The 15,064-nt window shown below is 45.7% G+C and overlaps 6 protein-coding genes across 6 annotated transcripts; 3 read left to right on the top strand and 3 right to left on the bottom strand.

The window, feature by feature from the left end:
- Positions 1–1,497: 1,497 nt before the first annotated feature.
- FMAN_12056 (uncharacterized protein) lies at positions 1,498–2,654 on the bottom strand (the record flags this gene model as incomplete). Its single annotated transcript, XM_041824802.1, has 4 exons — positions 1,498–1,538; positions 1,589–1,837; positions 1,884–2,419; positions 2,473–2,654. The coding sequence occupies 4 exons, from the start codon at positions 2,652–2,654 to the stop codon at positions 1,498–1,500; spliced, it is 1,008 nt and encodes a 335-aa protein (XP_041690246.1).
- A 1,036-nt stretch (positions 2,655–3,690) lies between these two features.
- On the bottom strand, positions 3,691–4,533 carry FMAN_12055 (putative putative protein; the record flags this gene model as incomplete). The annotated part of the gene is made up of 1 exon (XM_041824801.1): positions 3,691–4,533. The coding sequence occupies one exon, from the start codon at positions 4,531–4,533 to the stop codon at positions 3,691–3,693; it is 843 nt and encodes a 280-aa protein (XP_041690245.1).
- A 2,287-nt stretch (positions 4,534–6,820) lies between these two features.
- On the top strand, positions 6,821–7,189 carry FMAN_12054 (uncharacterized protein; the record flags this gene model as incomplete). The annotated part of the gene is made up of 1 exon (XM_041824799.1): positions 6,821–7,189. One exon carries the CDS (start codon positions 6,821–6,823, stop codon positions 7,187–7,189), a length of 369 nt encoding a protein of 122 aa, XP_041690244.1.
- A 1,437-nt stretch (positions 7,190–8,626) lies between these two features.
- On the top strand, positions 8,627–9,097 carry FMAN_12053 (uncharacterized protein; the record flags this gene model as incomplete). The annotated part of the gene is made up of 1 exon (XM_041824798.1): positions 8,627–9,097. One exon carries the CDS (start codon positions 8,627–8,629, stop codon positions 9,095–9,097), a length of 471 nt encoding a protein of 156 aa, XP_041690243.1.
- A 742-nt stretch (positions 9,098–9,839) lies between these two features.
- Positions 9,840–11,410, bottom strand: FMAN_12052 (uncharacterized protein; the record flags this gene model as incomplete). The annotated part of the gene is made up of 2 exons (XM_041824797.1): positions 9,840–11,314; positions 11,365–11,410. 2 exons carry the CDS (start codon positions 11,408–11,410, stop codon positions 9,840–9,842), a joined length of 1,521 nt encoding a protein of 506 aa, XP_041690242.1.
- Positions 11,411–12,688: 1,278 nt separating this feature from the next.
- On the top strand, positions 12,689–13,966 carry FMAN_12051 (uncharacterized protein; the record flags this gene model as incomplete). Its single annotated transcript, XM_041824796.1, has 1 exon — positions 12,689–13,966. One exon carries the CDS (start codon positions 12,689–12,691, stop codon positions 13,964–13,966), a length of 1,278 nt encoding a protein of 425 aa, XP_041690241.1.
- Between the last annotated feature and the right edge of the window lie 1,098 nt (positions 13,967–15,064).

Genomic DNA, 15,064 nt, shown 5'->3' with positions numbered 1-15,064 from the left:
AGCTTATAACTTAAATATTATATTAAAATATCTAACTAATTATTATAGCAAAAAGCTAATATTATAAAAACCTAAAAGATAACTTACTTATCTACTATTACGGTTATAAAAAGGTGCCTTTAATATACCTCTAGAGATAATTTAATGCAAAATAATAACAGAATAGGATAGCAGCATACACACCTAAATAAAAGCTCATCTATACGGCATATCCAAACGAATTCTAGCAGCAGTATATTAATAGACTTCCCCTTAACCTTACCGATATCAAGAATTACAGACAGATACTTCAGAACGAAGATTCCTTCTAGGAAATTAAAGCTGTAAACACCGTCGCCTTTCCGAAGCAAACACGAATCCCCTAAAACTATTGAGAATTTCTCTATAAAGGGCCATAATCTTAAAATGGAATATCTTACTGATAGAGTGGCCAAATTGGAGAATAAGATCTCGATCATCAGGCACCAGAGAAAACCGATGGAGGATAGTATGATCAAGGAGATAAAACAGATTCAAATGCTGGTGTGTGACGTCCAAGACCAACAGTGCTTGGCATACATGTCCTTGAGAGTGTATATGCTTCAGGGAAGATTGAAATGCATGCGGGAGGCTGAGCCGAACTTGCAGAATGACTTGGCGACTGTTCGGGCCATAATCGCCTAGCTCGAATGGGCATCAATCGAACAAGCCATTCAGCCTCTGCCCAGCAAGGCTACCATGCTAGTAGACCCCGGCGACAAAAGTCCAACGTACCCACACCTTGATTCTCGATACTGCCAGGTAGAGAAAACCGAGCAATCGAGAAGAAGTTTCTCCTGGGGTTTCATCACTAGATTTAGTGCAGACCCCGATTCTAGAAGATTTCGGATCCGCCAGAGCAACGCAAATGAGTGCCCGGTACACCAATCCTGTGACCACTGGCGATATCTAGATCCTAGAGATTGGTCCACGCCTGAAGAAAACGCCGTCGATCTGCAGCTGGTGTGTATGCACAATGAAGCTATTGCCCCCGGCAAGCCTTGGATCGAGGGGCTGAAGAGGTATGATGACGAGGTACAAGAGAAAGAGGGACCAAGATACACCGACCGTCCTTGTTATATCTTTGATGCTCTGAAACCAGACTTCAGCATCGTTGAGAAGCTGGGGTTTCAGGTTTTGACGTGGAACCTGGTAGGTGCTCGGTGGGAAGAAATAATGGATCAATGCGGGCGCTTGATCCAGCAAGCTCTTTGACGTTTTCTACGCTTTCTCCAACATTGAACTTTAGCGATGATAAAACAAAGAACACAAGTCAACATAGCAAGGTCACTTGTACAAGCTTTTCAATGACCAAAGGGCGTGATCTGTGAGATATAGTCAAGTTACACTTGGAAAAATACAGTATGTAATGTGCTTGTGCTGATATATACCTACAACTGACCAATTCTAATATTAAAAGCTGGAGTCTACATAGCAGCTTTACCCCAAGCCTTTTCAGCTACTCTAGCGCCAATGAGCTTATGAATCTCCTCTCCAGGATGACCCGTATTGGCCCATAGCTAGATCAAATTAGTGACTAATAACAGCTCTGCATGACAATGACTTACACAGCCTTTACCGCTGGGATCGACGCATGTTGAGTTCGGTGCTCCCAAATCTTGGGGCCGTAGGAAAGCCTCATAGAATATGTCCCATATCTCTACGTAGGTGACCTTTGCGTCTGGATGGGACTTCCGGAATCGAACAGTATTTTGCCTCAGAAGGCTATTCCACCGATTCACTGCGTAAGAGACCATTTCGTAGCTATGATGCGTGTCGTTGGACTTGTGTGCTTGATGTGAAGGGAACAATTCCTTGGCTATGTACTTGTCAGCGGGTTCAAGGGAAGATGAACGACTGCTTACGTGGGACTTCGATAAAGACAAAATTGCGGATTCCTGTATCGTAGAGGATCTGAGATAGCTCAAAGATACGCCGGTTTGCAGCCGCCAATACGGCGGCTTGGCCTCTCTTGTGCGATACGACAGACAAGTCATTGAAACCGAACCAGACTGTCGCCACTATGTTGTTGGCAGTCCATGCCGCGTAGTGAGGACGATGGCCGATGGTGTCTTGGAAATGAACGATCTGCTGCGCAAACGAAAACGACGACTTGCTTCTCGATGGTATGATCTCCGCATCCACCACTGAAGCTGATCGGGCAAAGATATATGCCAGAGTAAGAGTGCTGTTGAATTCAGTTGTCATGTACGTAGCCCAGTTATAACCACCAGACGATGTATTTCCCGGCAACGCTGGATTGCCGATTGGATTCAGCGCGCTGGGGGCGTCTACACGGTCGTCTTTTGGTCTTTCTGTCCTCTGCATGTCATCCACTCCGGGTCCGGTCCTGGTATACGTATAGTTCGTCCGGAAGCCGCTGCGGCTATAGGAATCGCCACTTCCATGGTATCAGCAAACTGTTCGATCTTGCGAATCCAAGATGATGCTCACAATGCGACGAGGAAACGCTCATTCGGCTCATTCGGCTCCTCCGAGTGGAGCGATATTTTTACTGGTCTGACAACATGTTGTTTTGGCCTCCCTGGAAGGAACGGAAGTGCAAGAAATACAAGTATACCGGTTATGAAGACAGCCGTCGTTAAAAGTCGCGCTGACACCTTGTCTTGTGACATTGTTTATCTGTTAGGACATTGTTGATGGAAGAACACAATGGTGCGACAGACTGGCGCAAGGATCTTTCTTTATTCCCCTTTCTTTTTCCTCCCTTCCAATGTGGCTTTCGTAATAAGTCTCAGCCAGTCTCCTCTGTCAGGAGCATTGGCTCAGGTTTCCGTCAGGATGGTATAATTGTCTTGACACAAGGAATGCGATAAACTGTGTGGACCCACATTTGAACACCTGTTCACATTAGCCCTATCAACGTTCTGTTTCACCTCTTTATGCATAAACAATAGTTAACCTCATAGTAGGCTAATGCTCCCCCTTGCATCTTGGCACCATTACCCGAATTCCGGAATGTGGTTGTTGTGATCATCTCTGCCTTGCAAAGCATCTTCCGCATTCCTTACTATTGACGCATCCTGGGGAATAACGCATGCCCGATCTTGCAAGTCAGGAAGCATTTACGTGAGGGTTTATGCATCGCCAGGCCATGCATGCCAGACCAACCCTCACGAGTCAAGAAGAGCGAATACTTTGGGGGATTGTAGCAAAGGCTTCTATCAATAGAGGAATTTAATATGCTTATGCTATTATGTTTATAGAGTTTGTAGGCAACCTGATATGTGGTAGCGTCTTTTTATTTTCTCGGGACGAGGATACTGGCCCTACTGATCCGCATAAAGAACGTTGACAAAAAAGGCCTGCAACGGCAGAACTTTTGACACACTAGTTTGTCCCCGAGATGAGCTGCTGCGTCGGCGTAGACTCTGCCCCAGTCGTTCTCAAATGTAGTCGTCACGATTCTTAAATGTTTAGCTTATGTGTTGATGTAAAACGCTATTAGCTATTGGCTGTTTGACGACAGGGCTATAGCGCGACAACTTTAAATCAGACACTTTGAAACACACTTTAGGCAACACCAGCCACGTGTCATCACAGCCGGAGATAGGCTTTCTTGCTTTTCATCTGACCATTACTGCTTTATCTTTATTGGTGGCGTATGTTTGAGCCAGACAGCCATGAATAGCCACCTCCACCACAGTCCATTTAGCTTTGTTCATCAAGCTTGGGATCATACGAGTCGGCATACATGATGAAAGTGTCGATTCGGCTGCTGCTCCTCAATTGATCATTGGCCAAGTGGAGGATGCCGCATTCTTGTACAGCTGACTGTGAAGGCTGGCGCTGTCTGAGTGATTCGCTGCGAGATCGAAGAGGCACGGATGCGCAGCCCGTGGCGGTTTCGGGTGCGTTTGACACAAAGGCAGCTTGGTTGAATGCAATGTACTTGACCCCATGGACCGAGTCCTCGCTTTGGCTGATTCTCGTCTCAAAATCGTGAGGGGTATCCCTTTTCCAGCCGAAAGTGAATCGTCGCCCAAAGTAGCATACTGTTTGTGTGACTCCAGTGGCATAATCGACAAGAAATAGATCCCCAACTTTGTGATTAGCGGGTCTAAAGAGTTGTTCGGGATCCGGGTTGAGCTCTGACTTGCGTTTGCTCTCTGCATTTGGTAACGGACCATTGTTGAACATCAGTATGTACGAACACCCATAGAGGGACCCTTCGAGAGACCCAGGGAGATTCTGTAGCCGTTTCGAATGATGCTCTTCACTGACAAGTGGCAGCTCCACTACCAGTGTTGTCCATAGAAAAGTGATGGCTTGACACTCGGGCCAGAGGTTGGCAAGATAAACGATGATGTCTTCGGAAGGTATTTCCATCCAGTCAATTTGATCAACGATATCGTCCTCGACTTCGATTACGTCGCCAATTGCAAAATCCCCGACGACAGGTAGGAAGGGAATGTCATTGGCATCCCTCCAAATGGCAATAGCCCCAGCGATGGAAAACGGTGGGTCGTCTGGCGGACCGCCGTGGCATTCCATAACAAGAAAGGGTAATGATTGGGTATACGCGACAAGGCGGTGTCTTTCTACAAGATACTTGTTAAGAGTAGCCCGCTAGTCATCGGAGATATTTTTGACAGTCAGGAAACCGTCGCTGTCCCAATAGCTGATGTCATCAATGGCTTTCAATGCGGCCGACGCCATGGCTACAGCAAAATTGGGAGAGAAGAATGCAAGAGAAAATGTCAGAGTTGATACAAAGTAAAAGGTGCAGCAGTTGGGGTACATATAAGTAACAAACAGGAAAAGTCTTAAATGATTTGAGTTTCTCTAAGTTGTCTTTGACTTTGGTATTCCACGCCCACTCTGAGGCACCAAAGTGTGTCCAGTAATTCCAAAATTTTTGGGTAATATTTATTACAGTGGCATGTTCTTGGTATTCGAGCATGTTATCCGATCGACCGATGAAAATTACTCCAAAGCCTTGTCATTGCCAACATCCAAATTTCTGGCCGACGATGACATTGTATATATATTACGACATCTTACATCTTTCTTTGTCGCCCTTTGAGAGAGCCACTTTCTTGAAGTCAACAATGCGAATGAGCCATTGGAATGATATATTGCTCGACCACGACGGCTCCTCGACAGCAGAAGCGAAGAACAAGCATCGCAAAGGGTAGAGTTTGAGAAAGGGCGACAAGTTGGATGAGCTTCTGAGCACATCACAGCGTAGCAGATTGAGCAACAGTGCTGAGGCAATTGGCCACGGGCTCTGAAATTAAATAACCGCCACGAATCATGGAGAGGTGATTGGTATTCGAGGTCAAGTCGAGTTCCTGAGACAGAGATTCGAGCGCGAAGATACCTTTCTCTGATTTATCTACGACAAACTGGGTATTATGTCAAAGAATAACTCGCTCCATAAGTTGGCGCTGATTCTATTTGCTGCCTAAAAGTCCGGGCATCCGATTGTGGCATAGAGGATTGGTCAGGACCTGGGCTTCTGGGCAGACGTCTGTTCACAATTGTTCATCAAATATGAGAACAGACCAATTGATCGATCCGTTTAGTGGTTAATTCTATTTTCGCGTGAATCGAAATGTTCAAAACGAAAAACAACATCTTGTTCATCGTTGAGTGTGTGGTATGTCTATAGCTCAGATACTCGTAATAGACGACACAACAAGCTTAGATATTATTTTTAAGAAGACGTAGTCGTGTTCTGGTCAATGTACCTTATACCACTGTGTTTCTTTACATTTCAACAGAACATCAATGCTAAACTTGAGCCTACATATGAAACAGATCCTCAGCCACTACTCCCTTTTCAGTTTTCCATCTGCAAGAAACTATCTTCTGACCAGCATCTGCAACTCACAACACTCACAACCTCAGACCCACCAACATCTCTTAAAACAGTCATCCACTCACAAAAACTCACGATGGATAATTCCCCAGTGGCCGAGTGCGTCAAACTTCTCCTCCTTCTTTTCCCCATTATGTTCTGCCTGATTTGCTTAAAAGACTTTGCTGTGAAGATTGTCTTGACGATATACGACTTTGTGCTGGAATTTCTTGCTCGTTGTCAGCGGGCGGTGTACTGGAGCCTGTGTTTGATGCTGTTTATGTTTACTCTTGCTTTTATTAAGAGCATCACCGAAAATATAGACAGTATGGCTGAGAGCAAAAGTGCCCACCGAGGAGGTTACTACAGATATTAGTTTGTCGATTTTGTAAGTCACCTCGACCCTTTTCACTCGCTATCACCTATCCTTATATGAACTGGCTTGTGGCTCCTACTCAACTTACTGAGTTTCCCTTTGCATAACTTATTTCAAACTTAGTCACCATGCGGATAGTAGAATGCGGTTGATGGTGGAAACAATCATGGTATCGGGTTTCACTCAGCTTAGATTGATAAACTGGAAGAAATACATCTACAATATTCTCATGGCCATTGCTATGCGAATTGCTCTTCACCGTGTATTGTATATCATGTGCGACCCGGATCAGTTCCCGACTGCAATATCTATGTGTTTACTATGCGAAGGCTACGTTATGTTCAACTCCATAACAAGACTGTGATATATTTTCTTTTCTCAATCATTATTCTCATATTTTCAACCAACTGGCACTAGAGAAAGCGTGGAGTGTAGGACATCTGGAGCCTTAAGCCTCACCATCTGAGATGGGCGTGGAGAGCTTATACCGATGGCCGATCATTAGGTGCGGGCGTGTCTGGCAATGAGGAACACCGAGCGCGAAGCAATTACCATAGGATAGATGTAAAGACTAGGTTGGCGCCAACACAGGAGGATTTAGAATGCGTGGTATTCCTCGGCTGTCGCAGCAAAAGTCTGATATCTGTCCACAACTTCCGAGTTCCGCTCAAGAGGTAATTGACCGCTATATTTATGTCGCAAGAGCTATGAAAAACGTAACCACAGATTGTGGCAGAGCCAATACCCCAGCGCTCAAGATTGGCGGTGACAGAGCTGCAATGTCAATCAACCAGGGTTTGCAAATATGGCCGCTGAGGGCGAAACAGCATATTCCATATGCTGCGGAAAGTGGTGACACTGGTAATGTTGCTGCATTCCTTGTGGACACCTCCAAATTACGCGGCCGCGGTGGGAAGTCTTGCCGTGGTAAACATGCTACTGAGACATCTAAGGGTGAACCCGAATTCTAAGAATGATTTTGGAGAGACGCCATTGTGGCAAGCAGCTCGTAAATGACAGGAGGCTGTTGTCAGATTACGAGCTCAACAGGGTAGTACTAGGGTCAACGTTGACGTTGCGGAACGGAAATGACGCAGCACCATTGATGCAAGCTGCGAAGGGTGGTCATACTGAGTTTTTCTACATGCTCCTTGACATGGAGGCCTTGGTCCCTGATGCTGTCGATGACCATGGATACACTGTACTATGTTATGCAGCCAGTAGGGTATGAGGAAATCGCCAGACGACTACTCGAGACGTCCAAAGTTCATGCCAAAAAAGAGAACAAAACCGGTAAATGCGTATTTAGAACAGAAGTTCAGAAGGGCCATGTCGAAGTCGTGAGGGTGCTGACTACAGTAGAAGGGGCAACCCTTGATTCGGAATCCTTGTTCCAAACTGTAGATAGGGGCAACCTGGGAATGGTTTAGTTAATGCTCCTAACAGGAAATGTTGAGCCTGGAACCAGTGATTGAGACAATATTATCGTGTGCTAAGAGCAATGGGCAGGGGGCAATCTTGTCGTTGCTTCTAACAGAATTGGAAGATAATGCTAATATCCACGATAGACCCCATGGCTCGCCAGGAACCATAAGGGTGAAGCGAAAATCGGCCTACTCACTAGTGTATTACTAGGACCTGATTGGGAAGATATTCAACTCCAATAGGACAGTACAACTCAAGCCATTCTAACACCAAGTACTGGCGAAGGGCCAAGCCATAAGCCATAAGCCACTTAGAGTCCTCTTTATCCCCACAGAGCATGGTATTCTTGCATCAATACAGATAATTGTTAAAACGTACCAATTACGTTTGTGCGAAGTCCAATGACATCCTTAGGATATCTGAATTCAGTTAATGACTCCGTAATACCTTGATGGTAAAGGATCCTTGCAAACAAAGAACAGAGTTAATCAAAAATGAGGTCGGGAACAAAGGGAAAAGTTTGCGGTATCGAGTGAATTGAGAAGTATCCATAATTCAATGAATTGGTGGCAAAGGACGAGAAAGCTCAAATAAGCGCTGAAAGGAAGGCGGCCAAACGTCTGCTACATGGCTTGCTAGTGAATTGCGGTGTATATCAAGTCACAATAACACGGTGGGACGTTCAAGGAAAATGTATATTGAATTGTCCTCGTAGTTCCTAGTTTCTTCACAAACAACTTGCTCAACAAAGAGTCCGTCGCGATGTTGCCTGGTTCATACATGGGAGGGACGGGAGCATTAAATTTACGTTTGTTAGAGGTAACCAAAGCCCATAATGCATTCAATGAAACCTGCCATTTAAATATCTTCTTCTCCTCCCGAATTCCCTCTCCTTCATCCACATCAACCACACAACTACCTAAATCCCTCCAATACTACTTACTATCAACAACCATCATCTTGCTGTACACTGAAGACTAATCATGCCTCCCCGCATGGACATATATCGACGCGGACGTCAACTCAACCGCCTGAGGAAGACTGGACATGTTCTGCTAAACAAACTTTTGCATAACGATGACTTGCACTACTTTATAGTGTGCGAACAGAGATTTCCTGATCCTCATGAGGAATCCTATCCAGCCGACTGGATTGACAAGGACGAGAAGAAATGGAAGACAATGCTTAACTATTGGCGTAAGAAAATGCAAGAGAACTACAGCTTCCCTGTTGTCAATGGAACAAGACGACTCAAATCACAAGGTCGCCTCGGACGCTCTACCAGACTCATGCAGCGCTCTGGCCACACAGACACTGAACACTCTGACCTTCCTAGTCCTCAGGAAGAAGAGATGAACGAGTATCTAAATTCTGAGAGAGAAGCCATGGGAGATCAAGACTATTACAATGAAGGGGAGGAGGGAGAAATTGACTATCCCGAAGACGAAATCTGAGTGATTGGGAATGCGGCCGTTGCTCCCTGAGACTGTCTGAGAACCAATTGGCATCTCGAGCAAGACCGCTTTCGGCCCATGACGTCCTTTGGCCATACATTGAACTGGGGGAGGAATGTGTAAGGGGCTTTATGGTGTTTATTTGCGATGATGCAAATCGTCAATATTTAGGAACAGAATCATGCCGTACTCCTGCTTGCCTAGCATGAACCATGTATAGCACCAGTCTTCGTCTTTATACTAGCATACAGTGACTTATTTACCTTGAGACTTAGATCCTCTCTCCTAGCAGCCTTGCTCTCGTTATATCGCTCTTCCAATACTCCAGATACTGGCTAATAGACTACGGGGAAAGCTCTTTCTATATTGGCTTACTTTTAATACCAGTAGTACTTAGAACAAGCTTTAGGCATAAAGCGGAGACATCCAAATCCAGTTGCAAATTCGCCGTTGGCATGAGCTTGAAGGCCCCAATGATTCTCGCCTCTTAAAACGTTTGTGACTCCAGCTACATGGCTAGTTCAATTGCCGTTGATTCCAGGTAGAGCCAAATGCAACCAGTATTGCCTTGGACAACAACGTCAACACGACCGTCGGATAATTAAGCGGATAATATGGCGTGATACCAACGATGGAACTGCTTGATGTGCATCGACACATCAACCCTTGACCATGGAATGAAGGAAATGCGAACAGACCATAAGGTGTCGAAGGATATTCTAACACAAGCATGCTTATTACATTAGACTATCTCGAGCATTCTAGCAACCGTACGCTCTAAGATCTTATCGGCCATCTCCCGCGGAACAATCCCATCTTCATAAGTCGCAGTGATAACTGTGTCTCCCCCTTTGACGCCGCAAACATGAAAGATAGCCCCGTGTGTACCCTGGTTGCCATTTACCGCTCCGGCAGAGAATTGCATATTATCAATTTGCCAAATCCCTGTGCTCTTCCCATCGAACTCCACCTTGTCATTATCGAATGACCCAATGTTGGAAACGCTAAACGTCGGCTTGAGAAGGAGGGATATAGACGGGAAGCCGTTGTCAACAACTTTCTCGAGGTCAGTTCCCAGTCGCTTCACCCCGATCCAGTATCTTATAGCTTGGCCAGATATAGCTCGTGTCATCTCTTTCTTATAGTCCTTGACAAGCTCCCATACAGACTGGGAGTCAAGCGATGTCTCCTTGGCATCACCTTTCGTAATCAGGACTTGACGGAATGGCTCAAGTTTATGCCAGCTCTGCCAGCTTCCTGCCGCGTTTACAAATGTTCCATTGGCTGTTCCTCCACCAACACGAGACATGGGAAGGCTGGGTCTCAAGTCAAAGTTGAAGCGTGTTGCACCTATCTTTGCGTTCGGGTAGAACTCGGTGCCAAGGACGATGGTAAACATTGTAATTAGTAGAGGTGTGAAGGTGGTTTGGTGTTTGCGACATGCTTTGAGTATTGATGACATGTCTTCTGCCGGTATACGATACGACGAAATGCGAGTGACGGTTCTCTCTTCTGGCTTTGCCACTGCAGTTGCAGACTTGAGGTGAGGCTTGGTTGGGGGAAGATCGCCATAGATACGATTGTTGCCGTAGAAAAGTTTGACAAACAACCACACTAGCTGTGTCCAAATTATTTCCAAGATGCTGTCTTTCCCTTCCCAAACGTCTTCCGGTTCGATGGGCGATTGAACATTCTCGTCTGCATGAATGATAGTCTCAGGACGAGCACCGTGGCTGGTCTTCGTGACGGTGAGCGTATTGAGCGCGGCAAGAACTTCACGATGAAAGACCATTCCAGATATACCATCGCCTAAAGAATGATGATAGACAAAGACGATGTTATTTCCTTTTACAAGAAGCTTCCAAAATGGGCGATCAGGTTCATCAGCAGTCCACAACCACTCATTATGGGCTCTCTCGAGATCGTCAGAGGTGATCTCAGGATGTTTTTGGTCATAATCCAAGACCTCGATGCATTTCTCCAAGTCGATGGTGTGCAGCCTGGCGGTGTGCAGCTCGTGATTGCCGCGATTGGAAGATGGCTTCTGAACAAAAACATGCCATAAGGCGGGATGAGCTTCTACAACCAAGCGTAGTGCTCCAATAATAGCACTTTGACTGAGCTCTTGTCCATTTGCGCAGGTATATCGCGCAGAAACCAGAATGTTGGACCAGATGCCAAGGCGATGGTAGAGGTACCACGTACGCTGCAGGGAACCTATAGCTGAAATTAGTGTGTCTAATGCATGATTCCTGCTGAGACCATACCTGTTCCTTTCACTAACGTATATGCAGCAGGAGACCTTTCATTCATTTTGAGCTATTTTGTCAACACGAAATAATTATGTTTGTTGTTTGTCGTAAGCGCTATTGAGGATTAAGTGGAACTCATAGCCTTAAGAGAGGTCTGTGAAGACATACCCTTGCTCTAAATGGGTGCGGAACGAAGTTATGCCGAAGTTGAACTAAGACAGACTGAGAATAGTTTAGAATTCTCACGCTGGCTGGCGCGTCGCGGGTTTACAGCCGTACTCAACGTGTTGAGTTCATGATGAGTATACAGTAAGAGCTGTGAGCTATAGTTGGCCATGGTGAGGAACTAAGCAATATATAAGGCTAATAAGAGTGGTATTGGTGTGCGGGCTGTTGTTAATTTACTGATTGCGTGATGTTGCTGAAAGACATTCAAAGAGTGACAAGATAACAAGCGGTCCACCCGACGATAAAGACAGAAGTAGGCTAGCGTTTCAACGACGTTTCTAGCTACCCTGGATATCTTCATACATAAGTCAGAAGACCACTGAGCAACACCTGAATTATTGCCCAAATTGCATCATGAGGTTAACTGAAAGACTGAGTATATACTGTCTTCTTATGCTCTTTGTTTTGTTAGTAAAAGGCTTGCCCAAACAATCAAATTTGTAAAATAGCTTCTGACAACCACATACGAAGTCAATAACTCCATTACTCTTGTCATACATTTTTGACCTTCAGGCAATTCTCTCTCTTTTATAAATTAGCGGCAATGATTAAACTATACACTTCAATAATCGTAGAAATAGCCGCGATGTTTGCCACATACCACCACAAAGATACTTTGCGTTTACAGACCCGTTGGCCTTTTTCATCACACTGGTGCAAAGTTTAAGCAGCCCCCACCACGTACTCTTTCGTCCATCATTTTGTAATTACACAATCCGTCACAATGTCCCATGTGCGCAGGCAATAGGTACGATGGTGTAGGCAGGGGCATTTTCTGAAGATTGGCTGAGATTCTCAAGGCGGTGAGGCCGGTGGTCATTGCTTTTCAACAACGCTGACTGGGCGAACACCATGATCTGCGCTGCCAACAGGTTGAAAACGCCACCAATTTCTTGCAGACAGCCGACGAATAATAATGCCTTGCATAGCCACAGCGGGGGAAATAACAAATCCAAGAACCTCTGTATTTTCCTTTCCAACATCCTTCGAAACCTGACATCTCTTTTTTTCGTCATTCACCTGTTGCTTTTGATGCAGCGCTATTACATCGACCAAGGTGATTGAACACACATCAAAAAAGTCTTGTTCTTACGCCAAGCTAGCGCCAATAATGGCTGAAGCACTGGGCGTTGTCGCGAGCGCGATCGCAGTCATCCAGATCTCCAAAGAAGTAATCAGCGCTTGCAAATTCTACATCGAAGCACTCCGTTCCGATGCGCCTACCAGCTTACGCACCCTTTTAATCGAAATCTCCACACTCAAGTCCGTCCTGGAGAACCTAGAGTTCATATCGAAATGCGACACCTTCACACCCGCCGTGCAAAATCGACTAACAGCTTTTGACGGTCCTATCGAAGGGTGTAGGGCCGCGATGACAGCACTGGAGAAGCTGTTTCCGAAACAATCTCTTCGTAACGGACAGAACACCTCAAAGCGGCAGAAAGTCCAAGCAACATTTGCAACATTAGCATGGCCTCTGAAGCAGGGCCAGGTGCAGGAACTTCTCCAGCAGATCAGCCGGTATAAGGATGGCATCCAGCTCGCTCTGACGACAGAGGCAACCAAAGATATAAAAGATATCAAAGCTGCTTCTGAAGAGATCCGCTCCATCTTGACGGAGGAGCAACGCTATAGAGTGTGCAACTGGCTCACATCAACTGATCCCTCACCAATTCATAATCGGTCGCGCAAACTATATGAAGATGGAACTGGAAGCTGGATGCTTCGTTCTCAGAACTGGACTGATTGGCTGGCTTCCAGGACTCGATGTCTTTGGTTCCACGGTATTCCAGGTTCTGGAAAGACGGTTCTCGCATCCTGGTTAATCGAAAACGTCCGAAGCCATTGCAAAAGAGTTTCAACAAAGAACTCGCCCTGTGTGAGTGCTTACTACTACTGTTACTTCGGCCATCATCAGGACGAGGCTGCCCCGTTTCTTAGATGGGTCATTACTCAGCTCTCCCGCCAGGCAAACGTGGTTTCGACTTTAACACAAGATCTTTACAGACGCGGGGGAGAACCGAGCGTTTCTGAACTGCTCGACGCGCTAGAACAGATTCTACGGGTGTTTAGCAGCGTGCACGTTGTCATTGACGCTGTTGACGAGAGCAACCCACGCGACGACTTACTCGATGTCATTCAGACTCTCGTCACTGACACAAGGTTCGCTAATTTCCAGATCCTTGTCACGAGTCGTGAGTATATCGACATCGAACGAGCGATGGAAAAAGTGTCTGTATCTGTGCCAATGTCAAATAAACTGGTTGAACAGGATATTCGCATACATGTTCAGTCAATCCTACGATCAAACCGAAAGTTTCGTTGCTGGCCTGATGATCTTCTCGTTGAGGTTGAAGACGCTATTAGTACCAAGGCAAAGGGAATGTGAGTGTTTGTTTGCGCTGAGGCTATTGCTATATTAACAAGATATAGGTTTCGGTGGGCCGTTTGTCAATTGCACGAATTACAGCGCTTGAAAGGCCATCGCGACGTGGTTAGCAAAGCTCTGAAAAGACTTCCTAAAGATCTAGATGAGACTTACGACCGAATATTTCTCCGGATACCACGTGAGGATTGGCAATTCGTGTCTCATGCTTTTCAATGGCTTTGGTTCTACGGCGAGCTCGGCCCTCCAGAGAATGGTACTCCATCTGTTCTCCTCTTGGATGCCGTCAAAAGCAGTACATTACGGACAGAAAATGACACCAGCCATGTTCTCTACAATTCAGAGAGACTACGGGAGCTTTGTGGATGTCTTATTAGTAGTCTGGATGACTCTATATCCTTCGCCCACTACACTGTCAAGGAGTATCTGGACTCGGCTCGGATATGTCAGGGCCCGCTCATCGCCTTTTCCACAGAAAAGCACAAGGTTATATCCACATGCTTGGATGTCTTGTTCCTCCAGGCACAAACATATACATCACAAGATCTCAAAGAAATCGAAGCTGGTGCCTATTTGCAATTGAACAAGCTGGATCTTTGGAGCAACCCCAGCTTTCATTCTGTTTATTATGCAATGGACTCACTCCTCGTATGGGACAAAGAGATATCTGAGAGCGATAACCTTTTTGCGCGGATGAAGAGTCTCCTACATCCCTCCACACAGTATTTGATGTCCCTGAATAAACTGCGCTATAATGAAGAAGGTGGGAAATGGATTCGTCTACTCTCAAAAATTGGATTCAGCAGAGATAAGAATTCTTGGACTATCGACTGGAACGAACATTTAACAGCCAGTGATGCGTCGTTGCTTCTGAGCCTGCTTCTCATAACTGACGATCCAGAATCACCTCTATTACACAGATTTATCAATGAGGCGCATATCGAGGCACTTTTCAGCAACAGGATACGTCTGAAAGTGGAGGGTTACTTTTACAGTTACAAGAAGAACAGAGGTTGGGACGCGGCTCGTGGACTATTCGGGTTTGATGGACCACTAATTGAAATAGCGGTTCAATTCTTTGAACCGAATTCGAGGCGTCTT

The sequence above is a fragment of the Fusarium mangiferae genome (assembly GCF_900044065.1).
Source record: "Fusarium mangiferae strain MRC7560 genome assembly, contig: FMAN_scaffold018, whole genome shotgun sequence".
NCBI lineage: Eukaryota > Fungi > Ascomycota > Sordariomycetes > Hypocreales > Nectriaceae > Fusarium > Fusarium mangiferae.
The sequence above is the reverse complement of the archived record's forward strand: the minus strand, read 5'-3'. Positions and strand labels throughout refer to the sequence as shown.